General features: G+C 63.2%; 1 protein-coding gene across 1 annotated transcript in view; it reads left to right on the plus strand.

The window, feature by feature from the left end:
- The window catches only part of SLC29A3 (solute carrier family 29 member 3), a 36,325-nt gene that overhangs the window by 269 nt on the left and 17,285 nt on the right, over positions 1-18,771 (plus strand). Inside the window, 2 exon segments of the mRNA XM_062214808.1 lie at positions 2,485-2,592; positions 2,595-2,782. Coding sequence (XP_062070792.1) covers positions 2,485-2,592; positions 2,595-2,782 — 296 coding nt within the window.

Genomic DNA, 18,771 nt, shown 5'->3' on the forward strand with positions numbered 1-18,771 from the left:
CCGCTCCGGGCAGGGGCCACCCCGGGCAGCTCCAGCAGGTGGACTCCGCCTGCTGCCCCCGGGGAGGTTGGCTGAATCCTGAGCTTTCTTTTTTGCTTTCTCTTTTTAATCCAAAGCCGGGGCGAGCTTTTATCAAGAGTAATAAGACTGCTCACTCCAGTGCCCTGGCCTTGACCTGGGTTAGAGAAAATTCCTGGCTCCTTCAGCAGCTTGGTCAAGGCTGACTGGTCCCTAACGAATAGACCCAGGAGCAGGGAAGGGGAGCCAGCGACCCAGCACGCACCCGCGCCCCCCAGCCCCCGCACCTGGGACATCTGGCGGCAGCCAGGGCCCGGCCGTCCTGTGCACTTGGAAGTTCCTTGATGCTGGGCTCCCCGGGCAGCGAGGCTGGAGGGCTGGGCTCAGCCTGGAGAGTCTAAAATAGCCCTGCTGACTGGGCGCCCAGGCGGGCACGGGGTTGCCTGCCCCCGCCGATCTGGCCGGTGGGCTCGCGCAGGCGGGTGAGGGGCTCAGGGGCCCAGACCGGGCGTGCGTGACTGTAGGCTTCCGTTTTAGCAGGAATTCTTCCTGTCTGGATGTGGGACAAAGCAGGTGCCCTCGAGGCCTCAGTCTTCCCATCGGAAAAATGGGGGTGATGATTTCCGTCCGGGCCTGCCACATGCCAAGGGGCACTACGTGGTTCTCCTGAGCTGCCACACCAGGGGAGAGGCCTCGCTCCTCCCTGCCGGGGGCCCCGAGCAAGGCTCAGCCCCCTGTGTGCGGTGGGCGCCGACCTCCCTCGGCTGAGGCACTGGGTAAAGCAGCTGCTGCCCTGGGGACCCCGGAGTGTCCCGCCCTCGGCAGCACGGGCAGACTTCCCATCTGTCCCACTGCCCCCCTGTCCTGGGAGCTGACCAGAGCACAGGGGTCAGCAGGCTCCCTGGCACCCGCGCCAGCAGGGTGACAAGCCCAGGGTGTCAGGAAGGTGTTGACACCGGCTCGGGACCGGCAAGCACCGGTTGCATTTGTGCAGCCATTGCAGAAAAGGCTCCCCTGGGTCTACACATGGGGACCTGAGGCTCAGCTGTGGGGCGGGGGGCTGGCGGGCAGAAGGCCCTGGCAGCCCAGAATCTTCCATCTGTGAGGTGCTGCCGCCGTTTGTGAGTGGCCGTCCCCTGCTAGGCTGTGATGCGTGGTCACTTACGGCCACGACCTTCCACTCTGTAGACCTGTTTCCATGCAGACGGGAAGAGCTGCCGCCCACTGGCTCCTGGGGCAGCTCGAGACACCCTATGCACGCTTTTTTGAACTATTTCCTTTGAACGCCTTTATTGATAATTTTTAAGACTTTTAAATCAATAATTTGAAAGGCAGAAAGAAAAACAGGTGGGGCCGGCGCCGTGGCTCAACAGACTAATCCTCCGCCTTGCGGTGCCGGCACACCGGGTTCTAGTCCCGGTCAGGGCACCGGATTCTGTCCCGGTTGCCCCTCTTCCAGGCCAGCTCTCTGCTGTGGCCCGGGAGTGCAGTAGAGGATGGCCCAAGTGCTTGGGCCCTGCACCCCATGGGAGACCAGGAGAAGCACCTGGCTCCTGCCATCGGATCAGTGCGGTGCGCCGGCCGTAGCGCACCAGCCGCGGCGGCCATCGGAGGGTGAACCAACGGCAAAGGAAGACCTTTCTCTCTCTCTCTCTCTCTCTCTCTCACTGTCCACTCTGCCTGTCAAAAATAAATAAATAAATAAAAAACAGGTGGAAAGAGATCTTCCACCCCCTGGTTCGCTCCCTACATGGAACCCCATCCAGGTCTCCCGCCCTGGGCGCCAGGGGCCCGAGGACTTGAGCCATCACCCGCTGCCCCTCAGGGTCTCCATTACGGGGAAGCTGGAATTGGGCGTGGCCACGACTCGAACCCAGGCACTCCGATTTCATTTATAATTTTAAGTTCTATTCCTGAACTCCTGTGGGTTCACACAGCTCCGAATTCCGGAGGCACATGCGCGTCTGCAGGAAAGGCCCTGCTGCCCATGTCGCCTCCTCCGGCCGCTGCTACACACGTAGTGATTCGTCTACCACCCCCCCACCCCAGCACACAATGGTAGCATGCCACGAGCTGCCCCTGCCCCTGCGCTCTGCCTCACAGACTCGCAAGGATGTTCTAGATCCTTCTTCACCCATCGGGGGTCTTCATTCCTGCCTCCCTGGACCACCTTCAGGCCTGTCTGTCTTTCTGGGTTGGTTGCCCCAGGCTGCGCCATGCCGCGCTATTTTCCACCCAGCCTGCCCCCCCCCCCGACTTGGGTGCCACCTGTGCCTCCAGGGAGGCCTCCGGGGTCGCTGACGGTTCTCACATTATGGCTTCCAAGTCGCATTGCAGCTTCCCCACTAGGCTAGGGCAGCCCTGTAGAAGCTGGGATTGGGGTGGGGGGGTGCAGTCCCTCTCCAGGACAGGTACAGGGCCAGCTGGGCCCAGCCCGCCTAGCCTGCCCCTCTCCCTCCCCCACAGTGGCCGTTGTCACCGAAGATGACTTTCGTCACAGCTGCAACTCCACCTACAGAACCAGGAGCAGCTCTGTCTGCGCCGACCGGGATGCCGTGCTGGAGAGGCTGCTGGACCACCGGCCCCTGGGCTGCCGAGGCCCGAGGACCGTTTCCACGGCACCTACATCATCTTCTTCAGCCTGGGCGTGGGCAGCATGCTGCCGTGGAACTTCTTTGTCACTGCCAAGGAGTACTGGGTGTTCAAACTCCACAACTGCTCCGGCTCCGCCAGCAGGCTGGACCCCGAGGACTCGGACATCCTGGTAAGGTCGTGTTGCTCCCCGGGCGGGGGAAGTTGCCGTTAGGACGCGGTGTGGTGCTGAGCCGGACGGGTTCCGTGCAGGCCACAGCACAATCGCAAGGCGTCTGGTTCTGCCCGAGGCGGCCGAGGGAGGTGGGAGTGGGCTAGGCTCAGTGCCGGCCTTCAGACTGGTCTCTGTGTGAGCTGGGGGAAGATGGAAATGGTGTCTTTATGCCACGTGGTCTGCAGAACCCCCGGAGGGCTGCAGGCATGGACCCGACAGCGTTAGGTTCAGCCATGAGTTACAGACATCTCCAGCAGAGCAGTGGCTACAGCACGGTTGAGGGTCATTTTTCTTTCACATTCAAGGCTGGAGGGGCCAGCCCCAGGCTGGGCGATGGTCTCTGTTGTCAGGAGCCCGCCTGCTGCACCGTGTGTAGCCTTCATGCCCACGGTCTCCTCGCAGTACAAAACGGCCTCTGGAGCTCCAGCCATCCCATCAGGAGACGGAAGAGGAAAAGGAAGGGGTAGGAGAGTGGCTGTTGCTTGTAACAACACTTCCTGGAAGTAACATACCGCTTTCACTTTCATTGGTCAGAATTCAGTCACATGACCAAGCCGGCTGCAATGGAGGCTGGGAAATGTAGTCTTTATAGTTTAGCCCAGGCAACTATGTGCCCACGGAAATGAGCGGTTCTGGCTGGCATGTGGTACAGCAGCTGAGGTGTCACTTGGGATGGTACATCCTGTGGCAGAGGGCCTGGGTTCAAGTCCCCTCTGCTCCTGGTTAGCTTCCTGCTGGAGCACCGGGGAGGCAGCAGGTGTTGGCTCAAGTACTCAGGTCCTGGCCATCTCCGTGGGAGTCCTGACTTCAGCCTGGCCCCGCCGCGGCCATTGCAGGAATCTGGGGAGTGAGTCGGCTGATGGAAGAGGCGTGCCTCTCTGTGTCTTTCTGCTTTTCAAGTCAAATGAAAATGGAGAGGTAAACAATGAAAGGGGCGGTTCTGTAGGTGTGGGAGATGGGGGTACAGGGGGAGCACACGGCGGCTGTGGGGGAAGACAAAGGCTGCGCAGAGCTGGACGGGGCAGGTTCAGGTGCCCGTGGGACGCTGGGCCCACGTGTGGGGGTGCGGCTCCAGATGGCCCCCCTCCGCCTGGGAGTCTCTGCCTGGGCCTTGCAGGTCTCTGTGACCCCTCCGTCCCAATTAAGCACATTAACGTGTGCTCCGAGCACTTAGCGCAGGGGCCTGGCACACACAGTGTCCTGGTGGCAGTCTGGGGCACGGGGCCCACACCCCCAGCCGCCTGCAGCCTGGTGCAACGCATTATGCAGGCGTTGGCATAACCAGGTGTTTTATGGCCGCTTTTATGTACCAGTGACTCAAGCGTCCCAGCTCTCTGCCGGCCTCTCTAAATCACCGGCCCTTTGGGCTTCTTCCAGAAGCTCCCTGCCTGTGCCTCGGGCCGCGCAGGGCCAGACTGCGGCGCACCTGTCCCGCCCCCGCCCGGGTCTGCCGCCGCCCCTGCCCCGCGCGGGCCTCGGCCGGACCGAGAGGAAGCACGCAGCCCGCACCGGGAACAGCCTGCGATCGCCGGGCGAGCCGCGGCGGCCCCGTCCCAGCTGCAGGCACTTAGCATTCCGGGCCCGCTCGATGCTTTATTGCGGCTTTCCAAGCGCTGGCAGGTGCGGATGTAGTACCTGCGTCTGCCCGGAGCTCCTGGCTCTTGGCATCGGAGATGAGAGAGCTGTCGCCCCTCGATTCATGGGCCGGGCTGGGGAGGCAAGCGTGCTGAGGCGCCGCCGCCTCGCGCAGGCCGTTTTTCTTCGCCTCGATCTCCCTTCCCCCGCCTGCCCTGCGCCCTCAGGCAGGGGGAGCGCGGGAGAGTCCCTGCATCGGCTGTGGCCAGCTCCCGCCTGCAGCTGTTAGCCGTGGGTCGCGGCGTCTGCAACTTCATTTTCCTTTTCATATTTTGCTGGATGGACACCGCCTGACGGGGACTCTGACCTGGCAGGAATCGTCACACAGCCTCTCGGTCCCTTGATGTCCCTTTCCAGGTCACCTCCTGGGCCAGGCTCCTTTGCCCCTGCCTGGATTTGGGGGTGGTTTGGAAGACATCCTCTTGTCTCTGCGCTCTGAAATAAGAACCTCAAATAATCCTACCACAGGCCCTCAGCCCCAGACCAAAGCAAGGGGAGGATCAACGAGGAAGAGCTGCTGGGATGAGGGGGCAGGGGAGGCCACAGCAGCTGCTGTGAGTTCTGCCCCCCCCCCCCCGGTGCCGGCAGGGGCAGGGTGTCAGTGACACACAGGGTCCCTCACTAACCCTGCTTTTCCCGACAAAAGCCAGAGCCTCAGAGAGGTTAAGGCACCTGCCCAGGACCACCCAGCCAGGAAGAGCCGCAGAGAGTATCACGGGGCGTGCAGGAGAGAGATGATTAGAAGTTTGGTCATGCTCAGAGCGTGTGTGTAGGGCCCGTGCCGGGCTGAGCTGCCCCACAGCCTGTGTCTGCCCAATGGCGCTTTTCCTCCCGCGGACAGCCTGCCCCTGGTCCCGCCTCCTGCTCTAGCCTCAAGCCCCGGCTACCTGAGCTCTACCCCCGGCCTCTGGTGCAGCCACCAGCACCCTTGTCCCCTCCCTGTGCCTGCATCTATGGCCCGAGGTGCTCCCCAGCTGTGGGAGTGCTATGGGGGCCTCCTCCTGTCCCATCAGCCTCTCCTGCAGGCCAGCAACAGCTTGGTGAGCCAAACAGCACTCTGCTGCCCCCCCCGCCTTCCATTCCCTGTGTGAGTCCCCGCCCCTCCCCCCCACCTGGCACCGCCTGCCCCAGGGCTCTCCTCCGAGGAGGCTGTGGGACATGGCCAAGCTGCAGTGGGATCCACCATCCCTCGTGGTGTCAGCAGGCCAGGGCCCCGGCTGGCAGTCTGCCGCTGCCCTGTGCATCCCCTGGCTAGGAGGGACAGCCAGTCCCGCCCTGGGAGTGAGTAGGAGCCGGAAGCGATGGGGGTGTGTCCCCCGCTGAGCCGTTAGTTAGCTGTGGGACTGTGAGTGTGGCTGTCGCTGCACAAGCAGGTGTCTCCAGCGCTCTGGCGTGGTGCCCAGCACGTAGCAGCACAGCCCAAGTATGTGTGACAGCAGCTATGATGTGGCTGGGGGCGGGGGAGTTCCATGGCCCCAGTCCAAGACAGGGATGGCCCCGCCAGGGAGAAGAGGGTCTGGGAGTCACAGTGGTCACCACCTGGGTTCTGATCCTTTGGGTAGGCTGGCCTAGACGAGGGGGTTTCCTGCCTCAGGGAAGGAAGCTGGGTGGGCCTCGTTCGGCACATGGGGGACGAAGATGCCCCCTCCCCTGATTTTCATCCCTCTGGCTCCATCCCTCAGCTCCCAAAGATGCACACCCGCATGCTGTTGTCGGTGTCATTGCTGCCAAGGTGGGCTTCCCAGCCCAGGGAGGAGGGGCTCACGGGAACCAGGATGGAGGGGTTTGAAGAAGAGGAGCCTGGAGGGTGACTTATCGGAGATGTCGGCCATGGCCCGAGTCCCTGCTCCACAGCCCGCTGCACTCACCCCTGCTGGCCCCAGCGCCTTCCTCCCGTCTGCACAGTGGTGTGCCGAGTTAGTGCTGTCACTCCATTTCCAGCTGGGAACACTGAGACTCCCGGGCTTTAGGCCACAGACCTAGGTCGTGTGCTGGCAAGTGACAGAGGCGAGGCTTGGAGTCATCTGGGGGGTCGCAGGGTGGGCAGTGGGAGCTCGACCTGTCCCCCTGGCGGCCCTCGGGGACCACCTGCCCGACCACCCAGTTCTGAGGCTGAGTTCAGGCTGGGGAGAGGCTGGGCCACGTGAGTGCTAAGCCCTCCAGCTGCAGCTCATGCCCAGCCAGTTAGGTCTCCCGGCCTTGGCGTAGGACAAGGAGCGGCTGCCCTCTGGTCCCCGAGCGCAGCCATTCCCCGGCCTTAGGCCGCGGTGGCAGAGCCATGGGTGGAAGTGCTTCCGGCATGGCAGGTGGCCAGCCCTGACCCTGGAGATTGAAAGGGAGGGCAGCCGCCCTCTAGGAAGCCCCAGGAAGCAGCCTGGTCGGCTGCGGAGAGCGGGGAGGGGGGCTCTGCGTGGGACCCTCGCAGACACAGGTACTGGGGTGTTGAGCTTGTCCGACCTCACCGCTCTGGCGGGGTGAATTCCTTGGGGTGGCTGTGCTGTCCCTGAAGCCTGCAGGCCTGTGTCGGCCAGCAGGGACCCTGGGGGCCCCTAGCCCTTCCTCTGGGTTGTGCACCCCTTGGAGTGTGCTTGGGGACGGGAGGGCCTGTGTCCACTTGCCTCTCCCTCCCTCCCCGTCTCCCAGGCTCCTGGGCCTCAAGGGGTGAGTGTGGGGGTGTCCTGGCCACTGGGGTGATGCAGAGCAAGAGCAAGGGAAGAAGTGGGGCCAGAGGGGGCCGATGCCGCCCCCATCCCCACCCCACCCCGTGCTGCTGAGCCACGGCAAGGCCGCGGGACCAGCCAGCGACCTCTCTGGGCCAGATCAGGGAATGCAGTGCCTGCCCCTGGAGTTTTAAGGGTCCCGGTCATTCTTTAAAATCTCCCTATGTGGAGAAGGCTGGGTGTCTCCTGGAAGAACCCCGTCCTAGCAGTGTGTGGCATGGGATGGGTGCCTGGCGTGCCCAGAGACCCACCCCACAGCTGTCTCTTGTGAGTGCCCAGACACTGCGGGAGGACGTCCTGGTGTGGGCCGTGCCCCTCTCCCACCATCGCTGCCTGGACTCCTCTGAGTTCCGGCGTCGAGTTCCGGCAAAGGCGTCAGCTGCCTTCGCGGAGCCCTCCCTGTGTGCAGCCACTGTGGGAGTGGTGCTAAGCCACTCGTGAGCGCGACAGTGTACAGCATGCAACCTGCTGCGTGCCAGACCTTGCTTTTCAAGATCTCTCTGGGCCCGAAGGCACAGGTATGGGAGTATTTCACCTGTTTTACCCGGAAGGAGGCCAAGACAGGAAACGCATAAGAGATTTGCTCCCAGGTACAGAGCAGGTGACGGCTGCGTCCTTGTTGTCCGTGCTGCCACCCTGGGCTCTGCCTGCATTCTCACGGGTTCCCTGCCTAGGACCAGGATGGACACCACCTGGCAAGACACTTGTGTGGGTCATGGGAACCGCGGGCCCACAAACCCCACTATCATTTTCCAGGGGGAGCCAGCCGTCCCAGGGGTGATGATGGAGTTTGCCCTTGAGACTGAACTGGGGCAGGTCCTCGGTGCCCTGGAGGGCAGAGGCAGAAGCTGCACCTGGGCTGTGAGAGAGGGCGGGGCGGGGGAGGCCGGGCAGCCGCACACCTGGAGCCCTGTGTCGGGAGCCCCGCTGTCGGCAGGCGGGGAGCCGGGGTCAGGAAGGGGGAGAGATGTCTGTTCTTTCTGGCCTGGGAGAAACAGCAGGTGGGTTGTGTGCCGGTGGGAGTGACCCCGCGGGGCGGAGCAGGTGCTGAGGGAGAGGAGGGAGCACAGCTGAGTGAACTCGAGGCTCGGGTGCACAGGGGCCCCAGACTTGGAGGAAGACGGCTCAGCTGTCGTCAGGAACGGAGGCAGCCAAAGATCACCATAATGCCAGTGAAGTTCTGGTCAGGATGCAGCCGATGGTGCCGTGCTTCAGCCACAGCCTGTGATTGGCACCAACCGGCTCTACCTGTTGGCCTGCAGCTCCAGCCACCTGTGAGGCTCGCTGAGTCCTCATTCCACAGCGGAAAGCGGACGCCAGGAGTAACTGCTGGGTCCTAAGACAAAGGTGGGGCCTGCAGCCAAGGGTCTCCAATTCAGCCGAGGGTTTGAGGGGCGCTGGGCAAATACCCAGATTCCAGCTGGGGCCCCGCTACTGCTGCCCCGTGGGCCTGCTACAGCCAACGGCCGGGGCACAGGTGGCCAGGACCATCTCCCGCCTCTGGAGAGCAGGTGCCATCCTGGATGCAGAAGGCTTGTGGCACTCCCGGGGGCTGAGCTCAGCGCCACTCAGCTTTCGCGCCAGACGGGAAGGGCTCCATTTGTCAGTCGCCATGCTCAAATCCGAGTTCAGAGCGCAGTGCTGGGTGAGGCGTCCTGCCCCCCGCCCCTATAAAAAACATCAAGGCACAGTTGTGCCTGGGCCCTGTCATCCAGAAGTGGGGATAACAAGGATGACCTCGGGGTCAGGCCAGACAGGAGGGGGCCCCAGGCTTCCTGCCACAGCGCCTGGGTGAGTGGCAGCCGGGCACACACTGCAGCGCCCTCACCCCCCCCCCCCCCCCCCCCCCCCCCCCCCCGAAAGCCCTGCAGGCTGCCCAGTCACCAGAGCCGGCGCGGATGGCTGCTCCAAACCATTTGGAAAAAATTAGAACCCAAAGTGAGTCATTTCTTTCTTTTCTTTTCTTTTTTTTTTTTTTTTTTTTGGTTCCTTTGTCCACCCTCTGATTCTGACTGCGGACCCAGCCAGCGTGCCGTTCCCAAGACACACCTGGGATGGCTTTTCCTTCCGTTTGTAGCTCTTGCCGCGTCCTATAGAGGGAGAGAAAAAGGCGGCCGGAAATGCTGCCAGCCAGGCCCTGGGCGGCCTCGATGTCCCCACTCTTCATTTGCTCCCCACTTGCTCGCGGCCCCAGGCCCTCCCGGCTGTCCCTGGCTCCCTCTCTGCCTTCGGTTTTATTTCTTCCTGCACATGTCCTTAGAATCCAGGGGCGATTTCCCCGACAAAGGAGAAGATAGCCAGGGCCGTAAGTGCGCGAGCGCTCCTTAGCGTGACTGATCACTGCAGGTCTCCAGAGGCCAGGACCCCAGGGAGAGTCTGGGTGCGTGTGGGCACTTTCTGTGCGGGCAGGCATGGACTGGGAGGGGCCGCAGCAGTGGCAGGTGCTGCACTGGCCTCTCCCCAGTCACGAGCAAGCATGCATGTGTGCAGAGGCCTCGGAGCCTAGCAGCCTGTGGTTGCAGCCCACACACGGAGAGACCGCCTCCCCCACGCTGGGTGAGGAAGTGCCTGCTGGGGCTAGCCAGGGCCATCCGGGGCTCCCTTGGCTTTCCTTCGACACAGGGCAGCCGGAGCTCACAGACCCCTCCTCTGGCCGCGGTGTCGCAGGCACGGCCCTTGTCCCTGGTCCTCGGTGATGAGGGCGGTCTCCAGGGACCCCAGTGACAGCTGCCTGGGTGAGTGGCTGTGTTTCCTGGAAGGCTCCTTCCTCGTTTCGCCCGTCACATGGCTGAGGCCAGACTGCAGAAGCGGAAGGGCTGGCGGGCCTGGGCCCTGAGTCAGCGCGTCCCCCGGAGCTGCGTCCCTGCCCCCATGGGGACGGCCAGCAGCATTTTCCTTCTCTCTCCCTCTTTTTAAGATAGAATTATTCGAGAGAGAGAGGGAGAGGTATCTTCCATCTGCCGGTTCACTCTCCAGGTGGCTGCAGTAGCTAGGGTCAAGAGCCTGGAACTCCATCTGGGTCTCCCACATGGGTACAGACGCCCTAGCACGTGGGCCATCCTCTGCTGCTTTCCCAGGCGCATTAGCAGGGAGCTGGATTGAAAGGGGAGCAGCCGGGACTGGAATCGGTGCCCATTGGGGATGCTGGCGTGGCAAGCGGAGGCTTAACCATGACACAGGCCCGTGGCAGACAGCGGCTTAACCACGACACCGGCCCCTGAGGTTTCCTTCTTGCCCACGTGGTATGAAGACCCTGGGACTGGGGAGAGCAGGCGGCAGCCTCTGACCGGGCCCCGTTTCCCTCTGGCAACACAGAGATGAGATTGGGGTCACAGGGCTTCCCTGCCAAGGGCCAGGGAGGGAGTGAGGATCTCAGTCCCTGGGGGGCCACGGGTCCCTGCTGTGGCTCACAGAGCAAGCACTGCCCTAATGGGCATGGCTGCGTCCCAGCATCTACAAAGGGTCCGTGGGCAGGCCTGGCCCCAGACGCTGCCGCACAGTGCTTCCCCACCCTCGGTTCCATGCACCGGGGGAGAGGTCCCCGCCCTGCTGAGTGCCCTGTCCCAGCGCCACTGCCTGGCGTGTCTCCTCGTCGTGCACTTGCCGACTGCTTCCTTGACTCCATGGAAGTCCCAGAAGGCGTGAACTTGGGCCCGAGCTGTGTGAGCTGCACCTGCACTTGTCCACGAGAGGTTCCTCTCTGCATGTGTGGTGTGTCGGGCTGGCTGGAGGAAGACCCGGCACTGGGGGCTGCTCGCCAGGGCCCTGCACTCAGGGGGCATGTGGTCCCACTGTGGAGTTGTCCTGTAGCCCCGGGGCAACCCCCGACCCCGCATGTGTCACGCCTGGTACTTGGGGCGACTTTTTGTTTCCTGCTGATGGTGCCTCCGGGATGCCTCCATGGTCTTTCCTTCTGCTGGCCACGGCCACGGCCACAGCCACGGCCACGGCCTTGGCCCCGGCCTCTCTGGTCACCAGCTAACTTAGTGCCCCTCTGACTATTTCCCTGTGAAGTCTACAGAGTGATCTCCTTAAGACAGAATAAGTAGACGGACTGTCCGCTGGACCCAACCCAGGGGCCCAGGCTGTGGGGCTGGCTTTGTGCTGTGTGACACTGGCCGAGTCGCCTGACCTCTCTGATCTGCGTGTTCTCAGCTACAGCACGAATCTTCCCCTCGATGAGTCCCCAGGTAAAGAGCGCCCAGGGCAGCAGAGCCTGGCGAGTGCTGGCACCGAGGCTGTCCCCTGAGAGAGTCCTGCAGTGGCTTCCTGTGGCACCTGGACCAAGACCTGAACCCCAGCCCAGCCTGGTCACAGCCCGTATGTACCCCAGGCTCACTCTGGGGCGTGCTGAACACGCACAGCTCAGTCCCGTCTCGGGGCCAGCCAGACACTGTTCCCGCTATCCGGCGTGCTTTCCCCTCCCACGGCGCACCCTGTGGGTTTCTGCCTGAAGTTGCCTCCTCCCTTGCCAGCCCCACGTCCGTTAGCTCAGCTCTCCTTACGGCATCATCCTGACTCGGTCCTTTCCCCCGCCTGCTCACTACTCAGGTTCTCGCCTTCCTCCCCGAACACTGCCCCCAGCCTCCAGCTCACGTGGGGCTCCTGGAAGGGGCTCGGCCGTTGTGTGGTCAGTGAGTGCATGGACCCCAGGAGGGCGAGCGCTCCAGCAAGGTCACCTGCCTCCCCGCTGCTGTCGGACCATTCGGAGGCCTCCAGAGGGCCCCAGTCCTGACACAGAGACCCCCCCTGAGCCTGCACCGGGCATCCCTTAACTTCCTCTGAGCCTCCCCGCCTCCACATGCAAGCTGCAGCCCCCACGGTGCCGGGGGGTGGGGCCGGTGCACACGGGAGCTCTGAGAAGTGCCCCGAGGCAGGCCCTTGGAGAAGCGGCTCAGTGGGACCCCGGTGGTGACATCTGCAGGCAGTGGGGAAGGGTCAGGGGTCAGAGGTACCCACTGGGGGGCGGGAGGGGGGCGGCAGTGTGTCGTGGAATCCAGCAACCTAGCAAGAATAAGGGGGGAAACAGGACGGGGCTCAGGAGGCAGCTGGCGCCAGAGCAGGCGCTGGAGGGCGGTGGTGAGGCCTCTGTGGCTGTAGGACGGATCCCGGCACAGGAGTGGTGTGGCCTCTATGGCTGTAGGACAGACCCCGGCACAGGGGTGGTGTGGCCTCTTGTAGCTGTAGGGACAGACCCCGGCACAGGGGTGGTGTGGCCTCCGTGGCTGTAGGGACAGACCCCGGCACAGGGGTGGTATGGCCTCCGTGGCTATAGGACAGACCCCGGCACAGGGGTGGTGTGGCCTCCATGGCTGTAGGACAGACCCCGGCACAGGGGTGGTGTGGCCTCCGTGGCTGTAGGGACAGACCCCGGCACAGGGGTGGTGTGGCCTCCGTGGCTGTAGGGACAGACCCCGGCACAGGGGTGGTGTGGCCTCTTATAGCTGTAGGGACAGACCCTGGCACATGGGTGGTATGGCCTCCGTGGCTGTAGGGACAGACCCCGGCACAGGGGTGGTGTGGCCTCCGTGGCTGTAGGACAGACCCCGGCACAGGGGTGGTGTGGCCTCTTATAGCTGTAGGGACAGACCCTGGCACAAGGGTGGTATGGCCTCCGTGGCTGTAGGGACAGACCCCGGCACAGGGGTGGTGTGGCCTCCGTGGCTGTAGGACAGACCCCGGCACAGGGGTGGTGTGGCCTCCGTGGCTGTAGGACAGACCCCGGCACAGGGGTGGTGTGGCCTCCGTGGCTGTAGGGACAGACCCCGGCATAGGGGTGGTGTGGCCTCCGTGGCTGTAGGGACAGACCCCGGCACAGGGGTGGTGTGGCCTCCGTGGCTGTAGGACAGACCCCGGCACAGGGGTGGTGTGGCCTCCGTGGCTGTAGGACAGACCCCGGCACAGGGGTGGTGTGGCCTCCGTGGCTGTAGGACAGACCCCGGCACAGGGGTGGTGTGGCCTCTGTGGCTATAGGACAGACCCCGGCACAGGGGTGGTGTGGCCTCCGTGGCTGTAGGGACAGACCCCGGCACAGGGGTGGTGTGGCCTCCGTGGCTGTAGAGACAGACTCCGGCACAGGGGTGGTGTGGCCTCCGTGGCTGTAGGACAGACCCCAGCACAGGGGTGGCTGGAAGCAGGGCTCTAGGGCGGAATCTTGCCCTGCTGCTGAGGCTGTGGGATCCACGGCAGCAGCAGGCGGTCCTTGGCCAGTGGCCGCGTCCCTCGTGTCTGTGCCTCAGTCTCCCCGTGTGCCACCCATTGCCTTCTTCTGTTACGTGGACACTGGGCATGGACTGAGGGCTCACCGGATCCTGGCGTGACTGCTTCTCATGCTCATTTCGACTGCAGAGCCCCTGCTTCCAGGCAGGGCCACCTCCTGAGGTCGCCTCTGAGGGGACGTGCTCCCGTGACACGACGCCAGCGCTGAGGCCAGGCCTTGTCTAGTGGGCTGCGAGGACACCGGGGACCCTGGAGGCAGTTTTCCCAGGGTGTGGGCAGTGAGGGCAGTGACCACATTTGCAGGAAGTTCGGTGCGAAGGGAACAAGGCGGCCAAGCCAGCGTGCTGTGGTTTTGCAGCCCAAGGGAAACTTGGGAGTGGCTTTTGACCAGCAGACGGTGGTCAGCCAGAGAGAACGGGAGAAGGGGAAATGCGGGCAGGAAAGGTGGGAGTGGACTGGGCAGATCCAGGCCGGGGCCACGCCCTCGGCATGGAAAGGAGGAAGGTGTGCAGGGAAGGTGGGGGAAGCTCCTTCCAGAAACTTCCAGGGATTCCGAAGGAGGTGTAAGGGAAGACTGAGAGCCAGCGAAACCTCTGAGCTTTTAGGGAGCAAGGCTTAGGCCTAGAGGGCAGCTGACGGGGACTCCCTGTCCCCAGGGTGGCTGCTGTGGCTAGGCCGTGTGGCCAGCTCTTCTCTGTCTGATTCTGCCCCCAGCTTTGCTCTGCCCAGGGGCCCCTGGCCACCCCACCCAATCTTGCTAGGCCTGGTCTTTGCAGCAGGCACTGTGTCCCCCCCACCCCCACAGGCCTGGCCAGGCCTCCCAGCTCCTCATGGCCTTGGCCACACACCCATTGGTGTCCTGGGCCAGTGCCCTAGGGAGACACTGCCGTGATTTTGGTTCAGGCCACGGAGCGAGGGCACTTCCCCCGTGGCGTCCCAGGCCTCGGACCCTGGCTATCGGAAGGCGGCAAGTTTGCACCAAACTATTTTTGGCTCCTGCCTGCTCGCTGCTGCTAATTTCATGGCCGTGTGATCCAGGTAACGCTTGGCTGCCTTGAGCTGCCCCCTCCCCGGGCTGGAATCGCTTTTGCTCGGCCCGCAGGAGGCGGGGCCCTTCTGGAGGGGGGTGCTGCACAAAGCTGCCTCGCCGAAGGCGGCAGGGCCGGGGCACGGAGGCTGCTGCAGCTCACGACTAATTTGCTGCGCTCATTGCAAAGTGCCCAAATGGCATCCAGGGAGAGGGTGCTTAGCCAGAGCCTGCCAGAGATAAACGGGCTCGTTTCGGGGCCTCCCTGCCTGGGGAAAGCTCTTTACCTGGACTCCGCGCCCGGAATGAAATTCTTCCAGAAGAGATGCCCAGCGTGGCGCCGCTCAGCGTGGCGGAGGAGGGCGCGCGTTCCCCGTCATAAAACAGGGCCTCGCATCTGGCCGGCCGGCCCTGCCGGGTCTGTAAATTGTTGGAAGAGCATTACCCCCCTCCTGGTGTTCACCATCCGGGCCAGAGTGAAGCAGCTAAAAATGAGCTTCCTTAGAGCTGCCACGAGTGAACCAGGCAGCCCCACGCCCAGGTCAGAAGTGCCTCATCCACACTCACCTGCCACCTGCCAGGGTCTGTCCACAGCCAGGGCTTGCAGCCCCCACGCCCACCCCTGGGTGGGGGGGCGCACTGGGGGTTTGAAGGGTCAGGAGAGATGAGAGGATGCTGCCCAGGCACTCTGTCCTCCAGGGTGCCGGCTGTAAGCGGGCAGTTGGGTGGCTGCCCAGGGGCTTCGCTCTTATGCTCCTTTTGTTTTTCACACGACTGGGACACGCGTGTGCCTGTGAATGAGCTGGAGGGAAGGGGGCTGCAGAGGAGAGGGGAGAGCGTGTTGCTCTGGTGCAGACTCCAGCATCAGCTGGCTCGGGAGGGACACCCACACTTAAGGGCTGGGAAGGAGACGGGCCCACCCTGAGAGAAACATGGCTCGTGTCTGTGGGAACTGCAGGTCCCAAGGGCTGGTCCCTAGTGATGACCCCGGGAAGGCACCCTGGCCGCCCGTCACAGCCATGGGGCAGACTGGCACAGCACTGAACCCCCAGGGACGGTGTTTGCGCTTGGCAGGAGTGGCTCCAGCATTTGTCATCCCCTAGCCCCGTGTCAGAAGCGCTCGCCAGGTGTGTGCCTCTGTGGATGTCCACCTCGGGTAGCTCTGACCTCCCCATCTGTAGAATGGGAGCAAGTCACAGCTCTGCCCCATGCTTTGAGGCTCTGGGGTCCGTGCAGCTTTGTCCAAGAGTCCGAGTTACCTGGCATTTCCCAGGGATGCCGTTTCTCTACTTGGGTTACCTGGCAGGTGCCAAGGATGATCTCTGATGTTGGGGCTGCCCGGGCCCAGGTAATGCAGGGGAGACAGATGGGGCCTTCAGAGCAGGAGCTGCCCACTCCCGTGTCCCTTTGGAGTGGTGGCTAATGGGGACCCCCCACATTAGCCTGGGGTGTGGGGTGGGGCCTGGCTGCCTGGAATCCTGCCAGCCTTTCCCACCTCCCCTGCGTCCTGTGGGGCTGGATGGATAGCACAGGCAGCTTCTCTCAGCAGCTGAGGGGTGCCTGCGGCCGGCTGCCACCCAGCACCTTGAGCTGGAGCCCCGTGTGGCGAGGACGTGCCCTCCTGTTTGCATGCGCCCCTCTCCTGGACCTGTGTGACTGCTTCCCCCTCCCAGCCGCCCCAGGGAACCTTCCACCCCCCATTCCTCCCCTTCCCTCGGCCCTGCCTGTATCCACTGTTCCTCAGCTCTGGGCTCCACCTGCTCCCCAGGGGTGAGCCCCAAGCCCTTTCTCTACCCATCTGTCTGCATGCTGGCGCTCAGGGCCTCGGCACCGCGGCAGGTCATCAGGGACAGGTTGAAAACAGGAAGAGGCCCTGAACTGATGGGCAGTGGCCACCCAGCCAGGCTGACGGCCGAAGAATTACCGAGCAGCCTGCTGGGACGGAGAAACCTGCTCGGGCAGGACTCGCACCTGCCCTATTACATCCACCTACGTTCCAGCCCTGGCTGTTAATCTGAATCATGGTCTCCACCAGCAATCCAGTGAGGTTCAAACTGCCCGCCCAGGCTGCAGGAGTGGAGCTGCCAGCCCCTGAGTCGTGCGCAGCACAGCCCCCGTACCCCCATGACCCCAGCATCATCACCCTGGGAGTCTCACCTTCCATGCCTCAGGGCTGGAGCTGGCCTTTGGAGCCCCGTGTGCACCTGTAGAGGTGGAGGTGGTTGCGGGGGGACTGCTGGCAGACACAAAAGCAGCGGTCAGGCCCACGTGGCAGTGAACTTGGCGCGTGTGAGCCCGCGGCACAACACAAGTCCCCACTGGACGGACACTGCAGGCACTTTGTTGTGGGGTCAGGAGGTGGGGGGTGCTGCTGCAGAGTGTTGGAGCCAGAATTCAAATGTCTTTTGTGTCCTTGAGTAAAAGGGGAGAAGGCAGCCCCGGCGCCCCGGGAAGCAAAGCAGGTGACCCCAGGAAGGCAGCGCCAGCTGCACGTCTGCAGAGGGCAGGCTCTGCTCGTGGACGCGCTGAGAACGGCCTCTCCTGGGCAACAGCTGTGTGCACGGACGCCGCCCAGGAGTGCGGTCCAGGGAGATGTGGGGCAGGGCTGGGGGGACAGCCCGTGCGAGCTGCAGGATCCCTGAGCTGGCCACAGCTTTGCACAGAACACCACCACCGCCTCAGGTGGGGGTGTGGGGGAGCCCCTGCACTTCGCAGGTGGGTCAGGGGCCAGGAGGGCGAGCAGTGTCTGTTGTTCCGTCCCATCTCCTGCCCACACTGGCCAGAGTCCACTTGTAGGCTTGGAGTTTCCCACCCTCCGTGGTCTGGCTCACTTCGTTCCACACCCTGGCAGGTTCTTCGTGGAGCAGGGAGTTGGGCTTGCTTCCCAGGAAGGGCCTGAGAGTCTTCTGCAATTATCAATAGTTTTTACAAAGATTCGTTTATTATATTTGAAAGGCAGAGTTAGAGAGAGAGGCCTTCCATGTGCTGATTCACTCCCCCAGATGGCCACAACAGCCAGGGCTGGACCAGGCTGAAGTCAAGAGCTTCATTTGAGTCTCCCACATGGGTGCATGGGCCTAAGCACTTGGGCCATCTTTGCCGCCTTCCCAGGCAGACATTAGCAGGGAGCTGGGTCAGAAGTGGAGCAGCTGGGATTCGAACCTGATACGGGATGCTGGTGTCGCAGGCAGCTGCTTAACCTGCTGTGCCACAGCGCTGGCTCCCAGTTGTCAATATTTTAAAAGCTTTCCAAACTTGAAGGCACGGTTTTGTGCTTAACTGTTGACAAGCCTGGATGTCCCATTACCTGGAAAATCCCCATCCCTAAAGCCTTTGGGGAACCTGAGCCTGCTGGGAAATGCAGAAGTGAGGAGGGCGTGCATTGGAGCAGGCCCGGCTCCCCTCCCGCCCTCTCTCCCACCGCTCCCTCCCCGCCTCACGTCGGCCCAGCCACTGTGGCAGGATGTGATTGAGTGCCCCGGCCCAGGGCAGGCTCGGCTGAGCCCATCGGGCAGGAACAATGAGGTGGAAGCTCCGGGCAGAGGCTATTTCCAAGGCTCATGGTTGATGGACCGCAGGAGCTGTGATTATCATTTTAATTGCAAGGCCACCCCAACCCATTCAGGGTGCAGCTTTTAAAGACCACAAAGACCTGGAACCGTCTGTGCATCGGACTAGACGGGGCCCGTTAGACAGCAGTCAGCCCCCGGCCCCTGTGGGCAGAGGTGGGGGCTGCAAAGGGAGAGGCTGATCCTGGTCTCCAAGTCTCTCTCTAATCCCCCGCTGCCCTGCGACCTTGCTCCAGACATCCTCACTCCCACTGTCTCGAGTGTTTGCCTACCCACCTGCCAGGAGCGCCCAGCACTGATAGCAGGTGGGGAAGCCGCCATGGAGCTCCCACGGCTGCGCTTGTGGTATTCTGAGCTGCTGGAGATGCTCACCGCCCATCTGACACTCCTAAGGGGCCCCGCGGAGCAGGCAGGAGCCCCATCGGGCTCCTCGGGGAGCCCTGGAGCTGGGCATGTCCTTTGCACTTGGCACACCGGAGCTTGAGGGGCTGCCTCGGCTCCATCACATGGCTCAGGGGGTCCGGGATGGAGGCCCCCACTGCTTCTCTGCCTAGAGCTCATAGAATGCGTGGCAGCCCTCTCTGGTACACAGGAAGTGCTTAGTGCACGTAAGCTGTCACCACGGCTTAGAGCTTAACTGTCATTACCAACCTGGGGCTCACAGTTTGGACCCGCAGCGTCCAAAGCGGTCCCCAGAGTTGTGTTGAGGGGTAGCCAGGGACCACGCGGGCCGTTCTCTGTGTGTGGCGCAGTCCCCACGCAGCCGCCGTGGCTGAG

Source organism: Lepus europaeus, chromosome 17 (genome assembly GCF_033115175.1).
Source record: "Lepus europaeus isolate LE1 chromosome 17, mLepTim1.pri, whole genome shotgun sequence".
NCBI lineage: Eukaryota > Metazoa > Chordata > Mammalia > Lagomorpha > Leporidae > Lepus > Lepus europaeus.